This window comes from Hyperolius riggenbachi, chromosome 1 (assembly GCF_040937935.1).
Source record: "Hyperolius riggenbachi isolate aHypRig1 chromosome 1, aHypRig1.pri, whole genome shotgun sequence".
NCBI classification, from domain to species: domain Eukaryota; kingdom Metazoa; phylum Chordata; class Amphibia; order Anura; family Hyperoliidae; genus Hyperolius; species Hyperolius riggenbachi.
In genome coordinates, this window is record NC_090646.1 from 635,762,286 (window position 1) to 635,786,449 (window position 24,164).

General features: G+C 46.2%; 1 protein-coding gene across 1 annotated transcript in view; it reads left to right on the forward strand.

Moving 5' to 3' along the window:
- Positions 1-1,394, forward strand: part of CCBE1 (collagen and calcium binding EGF domains 1) — a 443,744-nt gene extending 442,350 nt beyond the window's left edge. The window contains exon 11 of the mRNA XM_068271851.1: positions 857-1,394. Coding sequence (XP_068127952.1) covers positions 857-1,090 — 234 coding nt within the window. The 3' untranslated portion in view covers positions 1,091-1,394. The remainder of the gene's footprint in view (positions 1-856) is intronic.
- Positions 1,395-24,164: the final 22,770 nt, after the last annotated feature.

Here is a 24,164-nt window from a genome sequence, read left to right on the forward strand (position 1 = left end):
AATAAACCAATAAAGCTGCAGTGGTCTGAATGGAAAAAAGGCTCTGGTCCTTAAGGGGTGAAAAGACTGCGGTCCTTAAGTGGTTAAGGGTATTTTATTGATATTTGGAAAAAAATCAGTAGAAGATGTTATTTGCATATGGGCCAATGTCTCCATTTGGGACATAGCAATATTTTACAGAACTTTGGTCCAAAAGTATCCAAAAACAAACCTTTGTCTTGAATCAAGTTTTAACCCCTTCGGGACCGGCTGCCTACCCCCCCTTAAGGACCAGGTATTTTACATGCAGGGGTGGCACATTTGGGGCCCTGGGTGGCCAGGTGTCAACCGTATTGATGGCAGCTTTTACTCACCTCCGAGACTCCAGTGATGAGCAGCAGTAGACACCTCCGCTCTCGCTGGCATTACCGGCTCGTACTGACGCTAAGTACTGGGTCGCGGCTCGATGACGTCATCAAGCCGGGAGCCGACACTTAGCGTCAATACAGCAGGGATGCCGGCCAGAGCTGAGGGAAGCGCCGATCATTGGGGGAATGGCAGGAAGGTAAGTGGATCCTCTTCCTTCCCCCCCCTACCGCCGCAGCTCTGTAAGTGATCACTATGGTCTGCCGGTGATCATAGTGATCATGTGATCAGCAGCCATACGTGATGGCTGCTGATCACTGAGGGGAGATGTCAGCTGTCATATGACAGCTTAATCTCCCCTCTCCAGTGCGCACAATCGCGTCAGGACGGTTCTTTAGCGCGGACGTGGAATCAACGTCCAGTCAGGGCTGCAGCACCACCTGCTGGACGTAGATTCAAACTACGTCGGTCCACAAAAGGCTATATAACCGAGTGTCATCTCTGTCTTTAGGGTCCACCGGGTTCCTTTGACTTCTTACTGCTTATGATGGCCGACATACGGAACGACATAGCAGAGCTCCAGGACAAAGTCTTTGGGCGCCGCACACATTCCTCTGCGGAAGAATTTCCTTTAGCTCAGGAGTTTTCCAACCACCATGACACAATGGACTTTGGTTCAGGAGAGGACTACAAACAAAGGACTGTCTCCAAGAACTTACGAACAGATAAATCCAATCACCATTAACCAGCCGTGGCTCGAAACAAAAATAATTTTATAATATTTCTCAATGTATAAAACAATGCACTGATAATGTAAAGAATCTATTTTTGACTTTTGAATTTATTTGTTATTAATATTATTTTTATTTGTATTATTATGTGGCTTCTCATTTGTACAGGATCTTTCTTTTTATTTAGGGTAAATCCACCAAAACTGACATACTGTATCAGTTTTAGGTAGACTTCAGTATGTTGGACCCATTCGTCCCTGGATATCTGTTCCTTCTTACATTTCATCCCTTCTTTCTGCAGCCGAACAGTTTTGACCCTGGTTTAAAGAGACACTGAAGCGAACTTATTTTGCCTATTTTACCTTATAATTCGCTTCAGTGCTCTAATGCCAAGTAATCCGCCATGTCCCCGCCGCTAAACGAGGGCTGCAGAGCCCCCAAATTCCCGGGGAGCAATCCGGCAGGCATTTCCTGGAAGGGGCAGAGCTTTCAGCTTCAGCTCTGCCCCTCCTGATGTCAATCGCTGCACAGATCTCCACCTCTCCCCGCCCCTCTCTATGAAGGAAGAGTGAGAGGGGCGGGAAGAGGCGGCAGGAAGAGGCGGTGATCTGCCGCGATTGACATCAGGAGGGGCAGAGCTGAAGCTGAAAGCTCTGCCCCTTCCAGGAAATGCCTGCCGGATTGCCCCCCGGGGATTTGGGAGCTCTGCAGCCCTCGTTTATCGGCGGTGACCCGGCGGATTATTTGGCATTAGAGCACTGAAGCGAATTATAAGGTAAAATAGGCAAAATAAGTTCGCTTCAGTGTCTGTTTAAGTCGACATACAGCGTTTGTTTCGTTTCATTTAGGGCTGAGCCAAACTGCAAACTGTTTTTAACATTTTTAAAAACTCGCTCCCATTGACGTGCATTAAAAGTGTGGTAAAATTGCAGCAATTGCGATCTTTTGAAAAATCATGATCACGGCTATTTTGCCACGATTTTACCACATTTTTAATGCAAGTCAATGGGAGCAAGTTTTTTAAAAACGAAAACAAAATTGAAAAATGTCCTGCAGTGTGGTTCAGGATGAGGGATTTATGCCGGGGATACACGGATTGTTTCTGCCGTGTGTTTCTGCTCTCGATTGTTTTTGCCGCTCGATTCTGCAGTCAATTCTTTTATCTTCCGCTCATTTTTCTTATCTTTTTCCATTCACTTCTATCAGAAAACGAGCGGCAAAAGAATGGAAAGGGAGATCGGACATGTCGGAAATTATCTATCGAACCATCTTATCACCGAAAAAACTAACCGTGTATTCCCAGCATTACATTTTTTTAAGAACTGGCTTTCATTTAATATATTGACTGTGAATTGTTTTCATTGGCAGTTTCTAAGCTTTATTTCCCATAATTTTCATGACTTTAACCCTAACTATCTCACTTTCTTCTCCTGAAAAATAATCTCCTATATAAAACTTTTTTCTTAACTTACCCCAATGATAAAATTCCCTTCCTGATGCCTAACCTGAAAGAGGCACTGTAACTACACATTATTATTCAGGATATCCACTTTTATGGTCATTTTCCTGTGTTTAGCATCAGAAACACTTCCTATATCTATATAATGGTGTAGCTCTGCTCTTCCAGTGATGTCAAGCTTTGCATCCTTCTTCTCCTAGTGCACTCTGGGAGGCAAGGGCCCATATGCAATTCACTTTGTCTCCTGAGTTTTTTCGTAGGTGACATTCACACCTTGTCAATAAAATGCCCTTTTAACCACCAGCAAGCAACAAAATTCTCAAAATAATTTTGAGATGACTTTTTTTTACTACTTTTTCAAAGTGCTGAAAAGATTTTTTAAAGAGAGAATGAAAATGTATCTCCTAGGTGATATTTTCGTACCTCGTCATAAAATGCCCTTTACACCACCAGCAAGCAAAAAAAATAAAATAAAAAAATACTCAGAATAATCCTGATAGTACTTTTTCACCAACATTTTGGTACTTTTTGAATTGTAAAATACTGAAAAGTTTTTTATACCACAGGCTCCACTCCCCCACCTATACCCCCCTATATGGGCCCTGGGCACATATGCAATTTACTTTTTTTTACTGAGTTTTCTCCTAGGGGATATTTCCACACCTTGACATAAAATGTATTTTAGACCACCAGCATGCAAAAAAATACTCAAAATAATTTTAATAGTACTTTTTCAGCTACTTTTTGATACTTTTTAAATTGCAAATTAGTGAAAAATGACTAACTAGAAGATGAAAAAGTATCTCCTAGGGGAAAACTGAGGAGACAAAGTTAATTGCATATAGTTCCTGTTGTTTTCTTCCATACAGCTCAGAACACACAAGCATTCCTAAGCCATGCACCTTATCAGCACTAAAGGTGTCACCTCTAGTGAAGCATTTCAGAATGTAAATCAGGGAGAGGAAAGATTTTACAATGGGCATACACTGACTAAATAATTTCTGAATGTATATTATAAAATTATAAGCAATTTTATTAATTGCATTATTTTCATTACAGTTCCTCTTTAACCTCCTCGCTTCCAGGATTATAACCCTGATCTCTTTGCCCTAACTACTGTATAACAGCAATTTCACCTTTCCCTCTCCTCTCACTCTAAGCCTCCTTATTCATCTTTCATCATCCTCATTTCATCTTACCATAAAGGTTTTTATTTAATTTTTAAAACCCAATGCTTCATTTATCTCCTCTACACTGATAATTCTACTCAGACACGGTGATGCCAAGCACTGGCCCTTTACCTCCCATTGCTTTATTTAACTATTCATTAGACAGATTATTTCAAGCTCTTCCAAAAAGAGTCTTCTTGACAGATGATGTCAGGCTCCTCCAAAAAGAGTCTTCATGACAGACTATGTCAGGCTCCTCAAAAAGAGTCCTTGACAGGTGATGTCATGTTCACCCAAAAAGAGTCTTCTTGACAGATGTCAGGCTCCTCCAAAAATAGTAATTGATAGATATCTGGCTCCTCCTAAAAGAGTCTTCTTGACAGATGATGTTAGTCTTCTCCAAAAAGAGTCTTGACAGATGATGCCAGGCTCCTCCAAAAAGACTCTTCTTGACAGATTGTGTCAGGTTCCTCCAAAAAGAGTCCTTAATAGATGGTGTTGAGCTTCTAAAAAAAAAGAGTCTTCTTCACAGATGAAGTCAGGCTCATTCACAAACACTCCTCTTGCCAAAGGTTGTCAGACTCCTCCAAAAAGAGTTCTGCTTTCGATTTAAAGAGACTCTGTAACAACAAAAACCTCCCCTGGGGGGTACTCACCTCGGGTGGGGGAAGCCTCCGGATCCTAATGAGGCTTCCCACGCCGTCCTCTGTCCCACGGGGGTCTCGCCGCAGCCCTCCGAACAGCCGGCGACTGTGCCGACTGTCAGTTCAATATTTACCTTTGCTGGCTCCAGCGGGGGCGCTGTGGCGACTTTCGGCACGGAAATAGACGGAAATACCCGATCTCCGTCGGGTCCGCTCTACTGCGCAGGCGCCGGAAACTTGCGCCTGCGCAGTAGAGCAGACCCGACGGCGATCGGGTATTTCCGCCTACCTCGGAGCCAACAGCCGTCAGAGAGCCTGCGCAGGAGCCGGGAAGGTAAATATTGCGTCACCGCTGCACGGAGGGCTACAGCGAGACCCCCGAGGGACGCAGGACGGCGTGGGAAGCCTCATTAGGATCCTGAGGCTTCCCCCACCCGAGGTGAGTACCCCCCAGGGGCCGTTTTGTCGTTACAGTTCTTCTTTAAGGATAGATCATGTTGTGCATTGCAACACCTTGCCCTACAGCCAAGCAATATCATTGTGGGAGCAGAGAGGATGTCAGCACCAAAGAAATCTAAGGTTAACAAGGAAGCCCAGCCTTCTGGTGTCTACCTTAAACTGACATATTCATTTTGGATTGGTTTATTCATAGATTAAGTTATTTTTATAGAGGTTTACTGGTTATATAAAGTTAACCTGTATCAAAATTTAGCTTAGTAAGTAAAATACTGTAGAAGATAAACCATGATAAATTTACTGAGGTCCTTTCGAGGATGTTTGAGAACACAACCGAGCACGCAAACTTTGGCAAGATTTGTTAGAAATCCTCTATAAGGCTCCAAATGGTTACAATCCATAGTGTGTGTATATATATATATATATATATATATATATATATATATATATATATATATATATGTAACCTGAGTGAGAGTTACTGAAAGGGTAGTAAATAACTAAGGACTTAGCAGCCCTCGCCATGGTCCTAGATGACCCAGATGAGGGTTGCGAACTGCTAGCAACTACCAGCAGACTTTTTTTTTCAAAAATAAATCCAATGTTGTTTTGTGGGTTTTGTTAAAGGAAAGGTTCAGGGAAATCTGTAAAAAAATAAAAATCCCTATCCACTTACCTGGGGCTTCCTCCAGCCCGTGGCAGGCAGGAGGTGCCCTCGCCGCCGCTCCAGAGGCTTCCGGTCGTCTTCGGTGGCCGACCCGACCTGGCCAGGCCGGCTGCCAGGTCGGGCTCTTCTGCGCTCCAAGGACGGGCTCTTCTGCGTCCCACGCCGGCGCGCTGACGTCATCGGACGTCCTCCGGGCTGTACTGCGCAGGCGCAGTAGTTCTGCGCATGCGCAGTACAGCCCGGAGGACGTCCGATGACGTCAGCGCGCCCGCGTGGGACGCAGAAGAGCCCGTCCTTGGAGCGCAGAAGAGCCCGACCTGGCAGCCGGCCTGGCCAGGTCGGGTCGGCCACCGAAGACGACCGGAAACCTCTGGAGCGGCGGCGAGGGCACCTCCTGCCTGCCACGGGCTGGAGGAAGCCCCAGGTAAGTGGATAGGGATTTTTATTTTTTTACAGGTTTCCCTGAACCTTCCCTTTAAGTTCTCTGCTATTCTCCATTAGGGAAAACGTCAATAATTTAGGCCTAATGTGTGATAGTGTGGACTAGCCTTATGTCTGTGTTCTTTAATGACATAGGTAGGTTTTCAGTTCATATTTGAAATGTCTTACCTTTGTGTGGTCAGAGCAAGTGTTTTCTTGCTCCTGACTTCTGCAGTGCATCCCTATTGGCTGTTCCTGTGAAACATTGTTGTAATCTTTACTGATAAATAGACCCAAAACAACCCAGAAACAACTCTCGGACTCTAATATAAAAGCTTTATAAAGAATATTATTTTTCATTGCCCACGGAAATCTGCCAGCTTGCCTCTTTTATGTGTACAGCTTGTAAAATTTGAAAACTAGCTTTCTTTGATGGTATCACAGTGTTTCTGGAGGTATAAAACTGTTTCCCCTAAGTAAAGATTAAACAAAAGGAAATATGCCAGAAAATAAATATATAAAAAAACATTCTAACATTCAGTGATGAAGTTAACTGCAAGCAGAGGCGGAGATAGTATGGTTGAGGTGAGCCAGTGTGAAAGTCCATAGGGAGCAGTTTTCCAATCACAGCAATGTCTACAACTTGAAGCATTGTAATTGGCCGAATAGTGTGGGTGTATTATTACTACAACCTATCTGAAATCTAGCAGTTCGAGAGGGTGCTGTCCACCCAATCACTTTTGTGTAATTTCCCTATGGACCTTCTTGCTGGCTCACCTCAACCATACTAGTGCCACATGGGCTAATAAGGAGTAGGGATGGAAATGCTTTGGAGAACTCATGGAGAACATAGTGATCAGTTTGATCAGCTGACAGATTTGGAAGGCTCTGATTTGCTGGTCATGATCATGTGTTAAACCAGGAAGTCATCACAGCAAATCAGAAACTTACAAATCTATCAGCTGATCGAACAGATGACATGCTTCTCTATGAGTTCTCACAATCATTGCCATGCCTAATATGGAGACCTCATAAAAGAGCACAGACAACAGGCAGGACCATATTGTCAGTAATCATATCTGTGTTTGCATTTACTTACTAAGCACACTTTTTATACAAGTTTATTTTAATTTGTTTCATTCTTGGATGGAACCTTCGCAGTTGTCTCGTGAAATTTGTGTAATGTTAGTATTCCAACTAGGGACGCCTGTAATTTATTGGTTTGTATTGCAAATTTACATTGTTGTTTTTTTTAAACAAAGGCTTCTATATCATCCAGTCTGATTTTGTGTACTTTATTTGGTTGGATTCACAGACGATCTTCTATCTACTAGAAATGTTGTGCTTTGTTCAAGCACAATGGAAATATATACCCTCATAAACATTAGAAGTTTTAAATCAGGATGATACCATTTATTGGCTAACTTAGAGGTAAATAAAAAGTAAGGTTTCAGCTAAAAAGCCTTCATCGGACTTGGTTCCTGCACATACTGACAAGATGTAAAATAAACAGCTTATATACACTGGACATTCAATAATGTATGTAATTAGAAAACCTTAATTGCCACTCCAGGAGGATCTCACAGAGTTGCTAGCTAATTTATGACTAATAGATAAGACCACTAGATGCAAAGGTTTGAATAGAGGCGCTGTTCGGAGGGCCAGAGCGAGACTGCTGTGGGACACAGGGGGACGGAGGAAGCCTCAATAGGATCTGGAGGCTTCCGCCTACCGAGGTGAGTACCCCCCAGGGGAACTTTTTGTCGTTACAGGTTTTCTTTATACCACCAACAAGCAAGAAAATACTCTTGATAGTATTTGTTTACCTACTTTGTGGTACTTTTTGAATTGTAAAATGATGGGAAGTGATGTTAAATGGAAGAAGAAAAATGATCTCCTAGGAGAAAACTCAGGTGAAAAAGTGAATTGCATATGGCCCCTTGTCCTCAAGAAATTCACATGAGTTTTCTTCTAGGAGATCATTTTTATTTTCTCTTTAACCACTTCGCATCCAGACCTTGTTTTCAACGTATTGACCAGAGCAGTTTTGACAGTTTAGCTATGTCCCTATTTAATCAGAAATGACTTTATCCCTACTTATGACACAGAAATGAAATATATATTGTTTATTTCAAGACAAACTAGGCTTTCATTTTATGCCATTTTTTCCCTCAAACAATTTTGTTTTCTATGAATTTTAATGGGAAAACAAAGAAAAAAATAGAAAAAAACATGTATTTCTCAGTTTTACCAATTCCAGTTTAAAAATAAAAAGTGCTACTGTAGATAAAAAACACAAATTTTGTTTGGCTATTCTTACTGCTTATCACAAAACTTAGATTATGTTCCGGTCACAATTTATGGTGAAGATATTTGATTCTGAAATAATGCTACAGAGTGTGTTTTTCACTATGAATGAGAAAATAAAAGTATTTTTAATAGTAAAAATCAATCTCATTAGCTCAGGAAACATATATTCCCATTCACCAATTAGTCCTGCATCAGATAGTGCCAGAAATGTGCACAGGAGCAAGCCCAATCCTGCACAGCACTGCTTCTGTACAAGACATATATCTACTGACCTGTGGCTTAGATGAAGTCCCAGAGGACGTATATCTACTGACCTGTGGACGAAGTGGTTAAACTAACTTTTAAGAATGTTACAATTGGGGAAAAAATACCTAAAAGTTGGTGAAAGGGTACTATCAAAATTATTTTGAGTATTTTCTTGCTTGCTGGTGGCTTAAAAGGCATTTTATTGATAAGTTTGAAAATATCACCTAGTAGAAAACTCAGGAGACAAGAGACCATATGCAATTCAGTTCTCCTGAGTTTTCTCCCAGGAGATAATTTTTCATCTTCAATTTAAAAGAACTTTTTAGCACTTTGCAATGGAAAAAGTACCAAAAGGTTGGTGAAAAAGAACTGTCAAAATTATTTTGAGTATTTGTTTGCTTGCTGGTGGTTTAAAAGGCATTTTATTTACAAGTTGTAAAAATATCACCTAGGAGAAAAAAGTGAATTGCATATGGGCCAAGGTGAATTGGATATGGGCCATGGGGCCATATGCAATTAACTGTTTCTCTTGAGTTTTCTCCTAGGAGAAAATTTTTCATCTTCGATTTTGAATACCTTTTCAGCACTTTGCAATGGAAAAAGTATCAAAAAATAAGTGAAAAAGTACTATTAAAAATTATTAAATATTTTTTTTTTTTTTTTGCTTGCTGGTGGTGTAAAAGGCATTTTATTGACAAGTTTGAAAATATCATCTAGGTGAAAACTCAAGAGCAATAGTGAATTGCATATGGGCCATGGGCAGCATGGTGGCGTAGTGGTTAGCGCACTCGCCTTGCAGCGCTGGGTCCCTGGTTCGAATCCCAGCCAGGGCACTATCTGCAAAGAGTTTGTATGTTCTCTCCGTGTCTGCGTGGGTTTCCTCCGGGCACTCCGGTTTCCTCCCACATTCCAAAAACATACAGATAAGTTAATTGGCTCCCCCTAAAATTGGCCCTAGACTACAGTACTTACACTACATAATATAGACATATGGCAATGGTATGGATTAGATTGTGAGCTCCTTTGAGGGACAGTTAGTGACAAGATATATATATATACATTGTACAGCGCTGCGTAATATGTCGGCGCTATATAAATACTAAATAATAATAATAATAATAATTCATTTTCACCTTGAGTTTTCACTTTTTCACCTTGGTTTAAAAAGCATTTTGGACCATAGGCCTCAATTCATAAAGCATTACCGCATGTGGTAATGCTGAAAACAGCAGACTTTCCCAAACACTTAGTAAAGTGTCAATTCATAAAGGCTGTTACCGCATGAAAAACCGAAATTACCGACTTGGCTGTAATTACCTCCAACACATGTCAGTAAATTGTCAGTAAATTGTCAGCAAATGTCAATTCATAAAGCCTATAATAAGAGGTAAGTCAGATGATAATTACCGACACTTCTGGTGAGGTCTTAACAATGCAAGGTCTTTTTCTGTGCAGGGAGCCGAAGTCTGTGTGAGTCTGTGCAGGGAGTTGAAGTCTGTGTGAGCCTGTGCAGGGGGCCGAAGTCTCTGTGAGTCTGTGCAGGGAGCCGAAGTCTGTGTGAGTCTGTGCAGGGAACCGAAGTCTCTGTGAGTCTGTGCAGGGAGACGAAGTCTCTGTGAGTCTGTGCAGGGAAGTCTCTGTGAGTCTGTGCAGGGAGACGAAGTCTCTGTGAGTCTGTGCAGGGAGCCGAAGTCTCTGTGAGTCGAAGTCTCTGAGTCTGTGCAGGGAAGTCTCTGTGAGTCTGTGCAGGGAACCGAAGTCTCTGTGAGTCTGTGCAGGGAGCCAAAGTCTCTGTGAGTCTGTGCAGGGAACCGAAGTCTCTGTGAGTCTGTGCAGGGAAGTCTCTGTGAGTCTGTGCAGGGAACCGAAGTCTCTGTGAGTCTGTGCAGGGAACCAAAGTCTCTGTGAGTCTGTGCAAGGAGCTGAAGTCTCCGTGAGTCTGTGCAGGGAGCCGGAGTCTCTGTGAGTCGAAGTCTCTGAGTCTGTGCAGGGAAGTCTCTGTGAGTCTGTGCAGGGAGCCGAAGTCTCTGTGAGTCGAAGTCTCTGAGTCTGTGCAGGGAAGTCTCTGTGAGTCTGTGCAGGGAACCGAAGTCTCTGTGAGTCGAAGTCTCTGAGTCTGTGCAGGGAAGTCTCTGTGAGTCTGTGCATGGAACTGAAGTCTCTGTGAGTCTGTGCAGGGAACCGAAGTCTCTGTGAGTCTGTGCAAGGAGCTGAAGTCTCCGTGAGTCTGTGCAGGGAGCCGAAGTCTCTGTGAGTCTGTGCAAGGAGCTGAAGTCTCCGTGAGTCTGTGCAGGGAGCCGAAGTCTCTGTGAGTCGAAGTCTCTGAGTCTGTGCAGGGAAGTCTCTGTGAGTCTGTGCAGGGAGCCGAAGTATCTTTGAGTCTGTGCAGTGAGTCGAAGTCTCTGTGAGGCTGTGCAGGGAACCGTAATTACAGCTTGTAACAAAAGAGAGATATCGCCACACTTCTGCTGTACCGCTCAATGGGCTGCGGTAATTTACCGAACTTCAAAGGCAGCTGTGACAATCTTTATGAATTAGCACACAAAAGGTCTAAAATACCGAATGCGGTACTTTCCCTCCCAGATTTTTTTACCGCAAAGCCTTTTATGGATTGAGGCCAAGGTGGGAAAATATCACCTATGAGAAAACTCAGGAGAAAAAGTGAATTGCATATGGGCCCCTATCAATAAAATGCGTTTAAGCCACCAGCAAGCAAAAACATACATAATACAATAATTCTAGCAGTACTTTTTTACTTTCTTTTGGTACTTTTTCAATTGCAGAGTGCTGAAAAGTTATCTTGAACAGAAGATGAAAAATTATCTCCTAGCAAAAATATTAGGAGAAAAAGTAAATTAAATAAGGGGCTAGGACCCCTATTCAATTTACTTTTTCTCCTAAGATTTCTCTTTACACATTATCAATAAAATGCCTTTTTAGCCACCTGCAAGCAAGAAAGCACTCAATATAATTTTGATAATATACATTAGTGTTGGGCGAACACCTGGATGTTCGGGTTCGCGAACGTTCGCTGAACATGGCCGCGATGTTCGGGTGTTCGCGCCGAACATAATGGAAGTCAATGGGGACCCGAACTTTTGTGCTTTGTAAAGCCTCCTTACATGCTACATACCCCAAATTTACAGGGTATGTGCACCTTGGGAGTGGGTACAAGAGGGAAAAAATTTTTAGCAAAAAGAGCTTATAGTTTTTGAGAAAATCGATTTTAAAGTTTCAAAAGGGAAAACTGTCTTTTAAATGCGGGAAATGTCTGTTTTCTTTGCACAGGTAGCATGCATTTTGCTGCCATGCAGTCATAAATGTAATAAAGATAAGAGGTTCCATAAACAGGGACCGGCAACGTGATGGAACAGGAGGAGGCGCAGGAGGAGAAGGCCACGCTTTCAGACACAACAACCCAGGCCTTGCATGAGGACAAGAAGCGTGCGGATAGCATGCATTTTGCCGCCATGCAGTCATAAATGTAATAAAGATAAGAGGTTCCATAAACAGGGACCGGCAACGCTAACCCAGCAGCAGCACGTGATGGAACAGGAGGAGGCGCAGGAGGAGAAGGCCACGCTTTCAGATACAACAACCCAGGCCTTGCATGAGGACAAGAAGCGTGCGGATAGCATGCATTTTGCCGCCATGCAGTCATAAATGTAATAAAGATAAGAGGTTCCATAAACAGGGACCGGCAACGCTAACCCAGCAGCAGCACACGTGATGGAACAGGAGGAGGCGCAGGAGGAGAAGGCCACGCTTTGAGACACAACAACCCAGGCCTTGCATGAGGACAAGAAGCGTGCGGATAGCATGCATTTTGCCGCCATGCAGTCATAAATGTAATAAAGATAAGAGGTTCCATAAACAGGGACCGGCAACGCTAACCCAGCAGCAGCACACGTGATGGAACAGGAGGAGGCGCAGGAGGAGAAGGCCACGCTTTCAGACACAACAACCCAGGCCTTGCATGAGGACAAGAAGCGTGCGGATAGCATGCATTTTGCCGCCATGCAGTCATAAATGTAATAAAGATAAGAGGTTCGATAAACAGGGACCGGCAACGCTAACCCAGCAGCAGCACGTGATGGAACAGGAGGAGGCGCAGGAGGAGAAGGCCACGCTTTCAGACACAACAACCCAGGCCTTGCATGAGGACAAGAAGCGTGCGGATAGCATGCATTTTGCCGCCATGCAGTCATAAATGTAATAAAGATAAGAGGTTCCATAAACAGGGACCGGCAACGCTAACCCAGCAGCAGCACACGTGATGGAACAGGAGGAGGCGCAGGAGGAGAAGGCCACGCTTTGAGACACAACAACCCAGGCCTTGCATGAGGACAAGAAGCCTGCGGATAGCATGCATTTTGCCGCCATGCAGTCATAAATGTAATAAAGATAAGAGGTTCCATAAACAGGGACCGGCAACGCTAACCCAGCAGCAGCACACGTGATGGAACAGGAGGAGGCGCAGGAGGAGAAGGCCACGCTTTCAGACACAACCACCCAGGCCTTGCATGAGGACAAGAAGCGTGCGGATAGCATGCATTTTGCCGCCATGCAGTCATAAATGTAATAAAGATAAGAGGTTTCATAAACAGGGACCGGCAACGCTAACCCAGCAGCAGCACACGTGATGGAACAGGAGGAGGCGCAGGAGGAGAAGGCCACGCTTTCTGGCCTTCTTGCTGGCGATTTCTGTTTGCGCCTCTTTTGCGTCTCACTTGAACTTCCACGCTTGTGGTGCCTGAAATTTCGCGCCGCCTACCTTGTGGCACAAGGCGAACTCGTACAGCAGTGGGTTCTTCAACAGACTCATCTGTGCTGCTGCTACGACGGCGATGTTCTCCTTCACATATAAAATCTGGGTCTCTGTCAACATTGTCCATACCCTCCTCCTCTTCCATCTCCTCAAACTCGTCATATGTGATTGTGGGCCGCCGCCGTGGAGTAGAGCTCCCCAGAACAACCTCTGCGCAGCTCACTCCAACGTCGTCTTCCAGATCTTCTCGGCCGACCTCCTGCAATTGAAACCCCTCCTGCCCAACTTCTTGCTCTGGGATTTGGGTTTCAAAGTCCTCGGACTCGCCTTGCATTTCAGTGCGCGGTGCATTTCCCACACTAAATGGTTGTGAATCCGGGCACAACATTTCTGGCTGTTCCATTGACCTTTGAAAGGTGGAAGTTTGTTGGGCTGGGAATAGCTCCTGCGAATACCCCATTGTGTCCTGAGGAAATTCTTCGGACTGGTTATTTGGCAGTTGTGTGCGTGGTGTCGCTGCCGATTGTGTCAGCTTTGTGCCCACTGGCTCCTTGTAACTGGCTGAGGACTCGGACCTCGTGCGTGATGTGCTGGTGCTGCTTAACCCACTGCTGGACGCTTGAGAGGTCATCCAATTAATTATCTGGTCCTGTTCTTTTGGATTTGTGAGGGTTGATTTCCTGGACAACATGGGCGGTATTGAGTGGGTTTTCTTCGGTGCTCCACTGTGGCCTGTACGTGAACCGTCAGGGGAAACACCTCTTCCCTTGCCCCTCCCTCTTTCACAGGATTTCTTCTTCATTTCACTTATCCTTAAAGTACACGCTGACTGGCAGCAGTACAGTGGCAGTACAGAAATGCTATACAGTGGCGGGTGAGCGGTGTACTACTATTCCCAGCAGCTAGTGTTGGGCGAACAGTGTTCGCCACTGTTCGGGTTCTGCAGAACATCACCCTGTTCGGGTGATGTTCGAGTTCGGCCGAACACCTGATGGTGTTCGGCCTTTTAAGTTCGGGTTCGCCCCGAACTTCTGTATGCCCCCGAACAGGGCTGAACAGGGCCCCTGTTCGGGCGAACAGGGCCCTGTTCGGCCGAACAGGCCGCAATACGGCCCCCCTATGGGGTCGCAGGCATAAGGGGGGAGCATGCCCCGATCGCGGGGGGGGTCGGAAATTCCCCCCACCCCCTCCGCTAGCGCTCCCCCCTCTGCCCGCTTCCCCATAAAAAAAGTTTAAATCAAGTTCAATAGTAGTGTACCTGGGCTGGTGGCATTGGCTGGCAGTGGAGTGAGGAGGAGGAGGAGTCCGAGTAGCAGAGTGACGTTGAGGCCGGGCAGCGGGCGGTTCAGCGCTAGTACCCTTGTGGTACTTCCGCCCTTTCTCTGACCTCACGTCCTCTGCATACGAGGGTACGCATCACGCGTACCCTCGTATGCGTCATCACGCAGAGGACGTGAGGTCAGAGAAAGGGCGGAAGTACCACAAGGGTACTAGCGCTGAACCGCCCGCTGCCCGGCCTCAACGTCACTCTGCTATTCGGACTCCTCCTCCTCCTCACTCCACTGCCAGCCAATGCCACCAGCCCAGGTACTATTGAACTTGATTTAAACTTTTTTTATGGGGAAGCGGGCAGAGGGGGGAGCGCTAGCGGAGGGGGTGGGGGGAATTTCCGACCCCCCCCCGCGACCGGGGCATGCTCCCCCCTTATGCCTGCGACCCCATAGGGCCCCCAAAATGGGCATGTTCGGGGGTCCCATTGACTGCCATTGAGTTCGGCGTTCGGGCCGAACATGCCGAACATCTGGCCCATGTTCGGCCTGTTCGGCCCGAACCCGAACATCCAGGTGTTCGCCCAACACTACCAGCAGCGACACAGAGCACAATGCTATACAGTGGTGGGTGAGCGTTGTCCTACTATTCCCAGCAGCGACACAGAGCACAATGCTATACAGTGGTGGGTGAGCGGTGTACTACTGTTCCCAGCAGAGACACAGAGTGGCAGTAAACACAATGCTATACAGTGGTGGCTGAGCGGTGTACTACTGTTCCCAGCAGCGACACAGAGCACAATGCTATACAGTGGTGGGTGGGTGAGCGGTGTACTACTGTTCCCAGCAGCAACACAGAGCACAATGCTATACAGTGGTGAGTGAGTGGTGTACTACTGTTCTCAGCAGAGACACAGAGTGGCAGTAAACACAATGCTATACAGTGGTGGCTGAGCGGTGTACTACTGTTCCCAGCAGCGACACAGAGCACAATGGTATACAGTGGTGGGTGAGCGGTGTACTACTGTTCCCAGCAGAGACACAGAGTGGCAGTAAACACAATGCTATACAGTGGTGGCTGAGCGGTGTACTACTGTTCCCAGCAGCGACACAGAGCACAATGGTATACAGTGGTGGGTGAGTGGTGTACTACTGTTCCCAGCAGCGACACAGAGCACAATGGTATACAGTGGTGGGTGAGCGGTGTACTACTGTTCCCAGCAGAGACACAGAGTGGCAGTAAACACAATGCTATATAGTGTGGCTGAGCGGTGTACTACTGTTCCCAGCAGCGACACAGAGCACAATGCTATACAGTGGTGGGTGAGTGGTGTACTACTGTTCCCAGCAGCGATACAGAGCACAATGCTATACAGTGGTGGGTGAGCGGTGTACTACTGTTCCCAGCAGAGACACAGAGTGGCAGTAAACACAATGCTATATAGTGTGGCTGAGCGGTGTACTACTGTTCCCAGCAGCGACACAGAGCACAATGCTATACAGTGGTGGGTGGGTGAGTGGTGTACTACTGTTCCCAGCAGCGACTCAGAGCACAATGCTATACAGTGGTGGGTGAGCGGTGTACTACTGTTCCCAGCAGAGACACAGAGTGGCAGTAAACACAATGCTATACAGTGGTGGCTGAGTGGTGTACTGCTGTTCCCAGCAGCGACACAGAGCACAATGGTATACAGTGGTGGGTGAGCGGTGTACTACTGTTCCCAGCAGAGACACAGAGTGGCAGTAAACACAATGCTATATAGTGTGGCTGAGCGGTGTACTACTGTTCCCAGCAGCGACACAGAGCACAATGCTATACAGTGGTGGGTGAGCGGTGTACTACTGTTCCCAGCAGAGACACAGAGTGGCAGTAAACACAATGCTATATAGTGTGGGTGAGCGGTGTACTACTATTCCCAGCAGCGACACAGAGCACTATGCTATACAGGGTGAGCGGTGTACTACTGTTCCCAGCAGACACACAGAGTGGCAGTAAACACAATGCTATATAGTGTGGGTGAGCGGTGTACTACTGTTCCCAGCAGCGATACAGAGCACAATGCTATACAGGGTGAGCGGTGTACTACTGTTCCCAGCAGAGAGACACAGAGTGGCAGTAAACACAATGCTATATAGTGTGGGTGAGCGGTGTACTACTATTCCCAGCAGCGACACAATGACCGGGGGACCCTGGCTAGCCTGGCTGGAGAGAGAACTACCCTGCCTGCCTACCCAAAGCTAAACCCACAGGTAAATGGCGGAGAAATGACGTGGATCGGGTATTTATTTACCCGAACCACGTGACCCGTTCGGCCAATCAGAGCGCGTTCGGGTCTGAACCACGTGACCCGTTCGGCCAATCACAGCGCTAGCCGAACGTTCGGGTAACCTTCGGCCATGCGCTCTTAGTTCGGCCATATGGCCGAACAGTTTGGCCGAACACCATCAGTTGTTCGGCCGAACTCGAACATCACCCGAACAGGGTGATGTTCTGCAGAACCCGAACAGTGGCGAACACTGTTCGCCCAACACTAATATACATACATACATACTTATTAGTACTTTTTTGGTTGCAAAGTGCAAAATCATTATTTTAAAGAGAAGATAAAAATTATCTCCTAGGAGATGGTGTCAGCACACAGATATTTCTGATTGGTGATCTGCAGTATCACCAATAATACAGATGCTATACCTGATTATGTGGTGATCTGCAGAATCACCAATAATACTAGTATAGCTAGACACAGGACACCCAATGTGGTATTGTGTTTGGTGCAACAGTAATTGGAGAAGTTATCTCCCGAGGAGCGGGAGATGCAGACAATACTGCAGCCAAGGATCCCCTGAGGGGCAGGGAATTCAGACTGCACTGCCGCCAGTGGACACCTGAGAAGCAGGGACCACTGACGGTGTTTGAGTAGATGATCACCTGACGAGCAGGTGATCAAGACTAAGCTATAGCCTAGGATCCTCTGAGGAGAAGGGAATCCAGACTGTACTGCAGCCAAGAATTCCCTGGGGAGCAGGGAATTTAGATTGTACTGCAGCCAGTGGACACCTGAGGAGCAGGAACCACTGACTGTGCTGCAAGGGTGATCACTGGTGGAATGAGTGTTTATGACTATACTACAGCCAAGGATTCCCTGAGGAGCAGGGAATCAGACTGTACTGCAGCCAGTGGACCCCTGAGGAGCAGGGACCACTGACTGTGCTGCAAGATGATCTCCTGAGGAGCAGGTGATCAAAAGACTCTGCTTGCAGCTAACAGACACCTGAGAAGCAAGTGTCACAGACAGTGCAGCAAGACTGATCACCTAAGGGTTAGGTGACAGCCCTTAAGAATTCCCTCACTAGTGGCAAGACCCACTAGTGAGGACAGAAAGGTCAGACAAGCAAGGTCAGCAACGTATGGACAGATAAAGTACAGAGGCGGAAGACTGATTTGGTGTCAAGGTACAGGCAGTGTCGGCAACAGTTATCAGATAGGCAGAAGTACCGAATCAGTAAGCGAGTAGTCAGGAAGGCGAGAGATCTTAACAGATAAACAGTAGCAATATAGCAATATCCTAGTCTAGGTGTGAAGTCCTTGGTTTCAACACCTGGGAACTAGACTAAAGAATGGTACACAAGTCTCACAATAAGCTATCAACGGAATCTGACTAAGTGTGAATTCCCAGCTCCGGCTGGTTCTAACACACTGTAAGATCTGACTAGGGTCTGAGCGCTCACACGTAAGCATTCGCAACAGCAGACAACTCGCAAGTGACAGGCAAGTCCTATAAATACCCAGAGCGCTCCACAGCACCGCCCCAGTCACTCAGCCAATCCGGAGCATAGCTGGAGTCAGCTGACCGGCTTGATCAGCTGACTCCCCTTTTACTAGCATAAAGGTCCTGTCGCCTGGCGCGCGTGTAGCTCTTAATCTGTGTGCACTAGAAGGACCAGGCGAACCAGCAGCATTTAGCTGCACGGCAGAAGCCGCCGGCTGGAACGCGGAGATGGCCGCCATGCCGCTTGCCCATGCGGCGGCATCTCCGCTATTCTTTACAGGAGATAACTCAGGAGAAAAAGTGAATTGAATAAGGGCCCTGGGCCCATATGCAATTAACTTTTTCTCCTGAGTTATCTCCTAGGAGATCATTTTTCATCTTCTATTTAAAATGACTTTGCAATTGAAAAAGTGCCAAAACCTAGGGGAAAAAGCACTATAAAAATAATTTTGAGTATTTTATTGCTTGCTGGGGGTTTAAAAGTCATTTTGTTAACAAGTTGTGAAAAAATCAACTTGGAGAAAACACAGAAGAAAAAGTTAATTGCATATAGGCCAAAGTGTCAAATGGAAGAAGTAACAGGTGGGCCTTTACAAAAATCTTCAAGAAAAAGATCATAAGTGACCTGGGGCTTAACATCAGCCCTCCGTGTCCCCCAGCAAAATAATCATGGTGGGGCCCACTACACATCCAGCACAATAAGACCACCCCCTCCCCTTCCTTACTAATCATGGCTGGAAAATCCCCTCTTACTAAAGAACCCTAGAGTGGCCAGCTCCTCCCTCCCTCTCCCCCACTCCCTCCCTCCCCCCCTCCCCGCCCCTCCATGGTGCAAAATAAAGCATAGGGAATGCTGTTATATCTAGTTCAGCTGTGCCCAACCTACGGCCCGCGGGCCATTTGTGGCCCGCGAGGCCAGTTTATACGGCCCGCGCGACGGTGTCCTGCAGAGGGAGAGGATCGGGTGGTATTGTTACAAACGGAGGCTGCCCGCGGAGGGAGAGGATCGGGTGGTATTGTTACAGATACAGACCGTTATACTTGTATTGGCACACTGCAAGTAAGTAGTCCCGCGCATACACCCGCGTGTGCTGCGTATTCAGCCCCGGGTAGCGCTGGGATAGTTAGAAAGCCTCTCTCATTGGTTACTGCAGGAACCTTCCTCCAATAGGAATCAGGCTGATTCCTATTGGAGGAAGGTTCCTGCAGTAACCAATGAGAGAGGCTTTCTAACTATCCCAGCGCTACCCGGGGCTGAATACGCAGCACACGCGGGTGTATGCGCGGGACTACTTACTTGCAGTGTGCCAATACGAGTATAACGGTCTGTATCTGTAACAATACCACCCGATCCTCTCCCTCCGCGGGCAGCCTCCGTCCTCAGCCTATAATTCCTAGGATTACTATTACCACCCTATCCTCTCCTCCTCCGCAGGACACCGCGGGCAGCCCCCTCAGCCCCACACAGAGCTGACAGCCTCCTCAGCCCCACACAGAGCTGACAGCCTCCTCAGCCCCACACAGAGCTGACAGCCCCCTCAGCCCCACACAGACAGGGCAGCCCCCTCAGCCCCACACAGAGCTGACAGCCCCCTCAGCCCCACACAGAGCTGACAGCCCCCTCAGCCCCACACAGAGCTGACAGCCTCCTCAGCCCCACACAGAGCTGACAGCCTCCTCAGCCCCACACAGAGCTGACAGCCTCCTCAGCCCCACACAGAGCTGACAGCCCCCTCAGCCCCACACAGAGCTGACAGCCCCCTCAGCCCCACACAGAGCCGACAACCCCCTCAACCCCACACAGAGCCGACAGCCCCCTCAGCCCCACACTTTGGAGCAATTTGGAGCCAAATATCCAGAAATTGGTTTCTGAAAAACAGCCGCAAACTTCTCATTAAGAAAATGTGCATCAAATGGTGAGTACAACAACTCTTATATTGTCGTTTTCTTTCCATTTCCAACACCATGTTAACTGTTACTAGAAAAACGTTAAAAGTTTTACATCGAAATTTTGTATGCATGTGTTCCGGCCCTCGAGATTTTTCTTGATTTGAAGTTCGGCCCTCGGGCCAAAAAAGGTTGAGCACCACTGGTCCACACTGCATCTGGTCTCCCCTTTTTCCTGACATCTGCATGCTATATGCTGCCATCCTGAGGCTCCTGATAACATGACATGCATATGGCGGCATACACTGCGCAGATGCCAGGAGGAAGAGTAGACCAGATCCAGTATTAAATAGGTAAATACAACATCAATCCCTCTGCTTTACTCTGCACAACAGGGGGGAAGGAGGAGCCAACTCCCATAGCACCAGCCCCCTCCCCCAATGGCTGCAGGGGTCGGTTTCTAAAGGAGAGCAGACCCAGAGCTTTTGGGGTTTCCGCTATTCACCTTTTCTCCCTCTGATACAGGAAGCCATCCTCCAGGGCAGGTGTTCTTGTGGCCACACATGCTATATGACCTCCAGCACATGAGCCCTTAGGCTGTTGGGTCAACACCGGTTTAAAGCTAAACAGATTCTCACCAACATCCATTTATGGCAGCCTGACCTACTGAGGTCCTCCATATCTAGTAAACGCTACAAAACAGTGGAAAAAAATTCTCACCTATTAGGTGGCAAAGGTTTTTAACCCTTGCCTGAATCATATCTGACCACAGCAAGGAATAGGTCACTGAATAGCAGTGTTGCTCGGATACAATCCGTGATCACGGCATTCACGAGCATTTTTTCACTATCCGACATCGTGATCCGAATTCGTGATCGGGAATCAATCACAGAAGTCAATCACGAATTCAGCCATTATTCCAAGTATTCAAATATCCGTGATTATCACCTAAAAACCCGCCAACTTTAGCTGTTAATAGCAAAACCCCCTTACATGGTAGAAACACCAAATTTGCCAGATATGTTAAGAAGAATAGTGGGAATTTTTTTTTTCAAAAAGACCTTATAGTTTTTGAGAAAATTTACTTTAAAGTGTCAAAGGAAAATAGTATACATTTAAATGCGGTAATGTATACTTTTCTCCTTTGAAACATCTATTGAAAAGTTAAAATCGATTTTATCAAAAATTATAAGGTATTTTTGAAAAAAAATGTCCTCTTGTTCCCACTATTCTTTCTTAACATATCTGGCAAATTTGGTGTTTCTACCATGTAAGGGGGCTTTGCTATTAACCGCTAAAGTCGGCAGGTTTTGGCGGTTTTTAATCACGAATACTTTTTTCATTTGAAACTTGTCTTTTTGAAAAAAAAATGTACGTTGTAGCCACTAATCATCTTTATAATCTCTGCAATTTTGGTGATTGTAGCATGTATGGGGGTTTGCTATTCATTTTAAAGTCAAATCCGTGATCATAGCTGTGATCATGGATTCTACATGTAATCACTGCTAAAATCTGAGTTGAATCCGGAGATCCGATTCAAATCCAGATCACGATCACGTCATATCCAGATTTCGATTCTGTCGTGGCTGAATTTACTCAAATTCATGATTGGGGGTATCCGAGCATCAATGCTGAATAGGCTTGCAGTAAATAACCGAACAGCCCTTAGTGAAATAACCGAACAGCCCTTAGTGAAATAACCGAACAGCCCTTAGTGAAATAACCGAACAGCCCTTAGTGAAATAACCGAACAGCCCTTAGTGAAATAACCGAACAGTCCTTAGTGAATTGAGGCCACTGACTGGAAGCCACGGTCATGGAATGAGTTGTAACCATGAGTCAAACTGATATTTACTCATTAAAAGCTTCACTACCACAAATCTGCTAATTCCTGATGAAGAACAATCCTTAACGACGCCTTTTGATGGGCTCTGAGTCAGCATAGAGACTCTAATATGAAAGCCCTCATCACAACCCGGCGTGACAGTTCAAGGCAAACGTCTTACTTCCCGAGCCCTGTTTTACTTCAGCCCTACGCATTTTCACAGTTCAAAGGTTGATGGATATTTGGAACATTTTGATATCCGAGCTTCCATCCAACTGCGATCCACGGAGCTAAACCAAAATGCATCTGGGAGTTTTCAGAAGTTGAGGCCCCCACCGCCTCCATCCTATTCTATCCTACAATGGAATGGGTGTCCTTCCAGACTCTACTGTGAATGGGGAAGAACACTGACCTCCTCCCTAAATAGCCCAGACTGACTGTTCCTAGATGCTATCGCTTTTCTGGCTTCAGCACCTGGCTCAGGGTCTGCGGTGATGTGGTTTTGGACTTGCTGTAATTTATTCTTGTAAAAAATTTTTCCTCCTTTTTTTGCATGCCGTTCTTTTGTCATATGACTAGACAAGTGCAATATTTACATAAAACAAAAGTACCTGTATTAACCACTTAAGGACCGGCTGAGTTTTTTTATGATCTGTGCTGCGTGGGCTCTTCAGCCCCCAGCACAGATCAGGTGGCAGACAGGGCGATCCGACTTCCCCCTTTTTTTCCCACTAGGGGGATGTCCTGTTGGGGGGGGTCTGATCACCGCCGGCTTGCTGTGCCTAGCGGGGGGGCGCCTCAAAGCCCCCCTCCGAAGCGCTATTCCCCCCTCCCTCTCCTTCCCTCCCTCCTCTTCACAATATAGGCGGTACAGGACAGCGATCCGTCCTGTACCGCCTCAGATCAGATGGCGGCGATCCCCGGCCAATCTCCTTTACGGCGCTGCTGTGACAGCAGCGCCGTACAATGTAAACACTGGGGATTACATCCCCAGGTGTTAACATTTAGCCTGTGAGCCACGATCGGAGGCTTGCAGGCTGTTCACGGAGCCCCCCGCCGTGAACGGACAGGAAACTCCATGAAAACACAGGTGTGACCAGCCACCGCCTATCGGCGTTGGCTGGTCGTTAAGTGGTCCTTGATGCACTACAATCCATCAAATATGCCTTGCATTTCAGTGTATTAGTGACACTGAGAGATTTGATCAGGTACAGTTTAGCAGCCAGCTTTTTTGTACAGCGTTTTGTATTTAATGTTTCTTATTTCCGTTAACGCTTTGGGTTGCCAAACTACACAGAAGTGGCATAGATCCGGTTCTTCGCCCTAAAGTGATTGGGTTTTACTAAATCAGTGTGGCTGGGTACAAAAATAAATATATCACATATCATATCTCGTTTTATTAACGTACAACCTTTTTTTTTCTTCTTGGTTTTCCTGATTATGTTGGACTGGCAAGTGTAGTGGTATCAAGGCAGCTGGGCAGATAACTGTATTTTAAACTTTTTTTTAAAAAGCACTATCGTGAAAAAAGTTGGCAGTTAAAATCCGACAAAACCGAGAGGTTTTGGTCAATCCAACTCCTCATGGGGGATTCTCATGGTTAAAATAGTGTGCAAGTGAGTAGGGAGTCTGGCTGGTATCTTACTATTTTGGCAGTTAAACTGCTGTTTAGGAAATGCTGTTGAAAACAAAGAAAACCCTGGCAATCTCCCATGAGGAGATGGACTAGTCCAAAACCTGTCCGTTCTGTCAGATTTTAACTGCCTACTTTTTTTTGCGATAGCGGTCCTTTAACAGAGAGCCTTGAAGAAATAGGCTGAGTTCACACTATGGGCATTGCATAACACCCACTCTACAACATGGCATATCACTATGAGCATTCTGCACGTTATCGCATGCACATTACTGTTCACGGTGTGCTTATTTTCGCACAAATCCAGAAAAGCACTGTAGAAAGTGCACAATTGAAGGTAAAGAGGCGCCCTGGTTGAAATAAAAGCATCTAAAAACAGCTTAAAATCGAGGAAATAATATGAGGTGGCTTACCTCAATAACGAAATCCTTGTATATGACAAAAGATTTTTATTTAGCACAGGCAACGCGTTTCGCGGGTCCAAGCCCGCTTCATCAGGCCAATAAAAGTGCCTACAATAGTGAAAGAGCTCCTCAGTATAACTGTATCGACAGCGTTATAGGTTA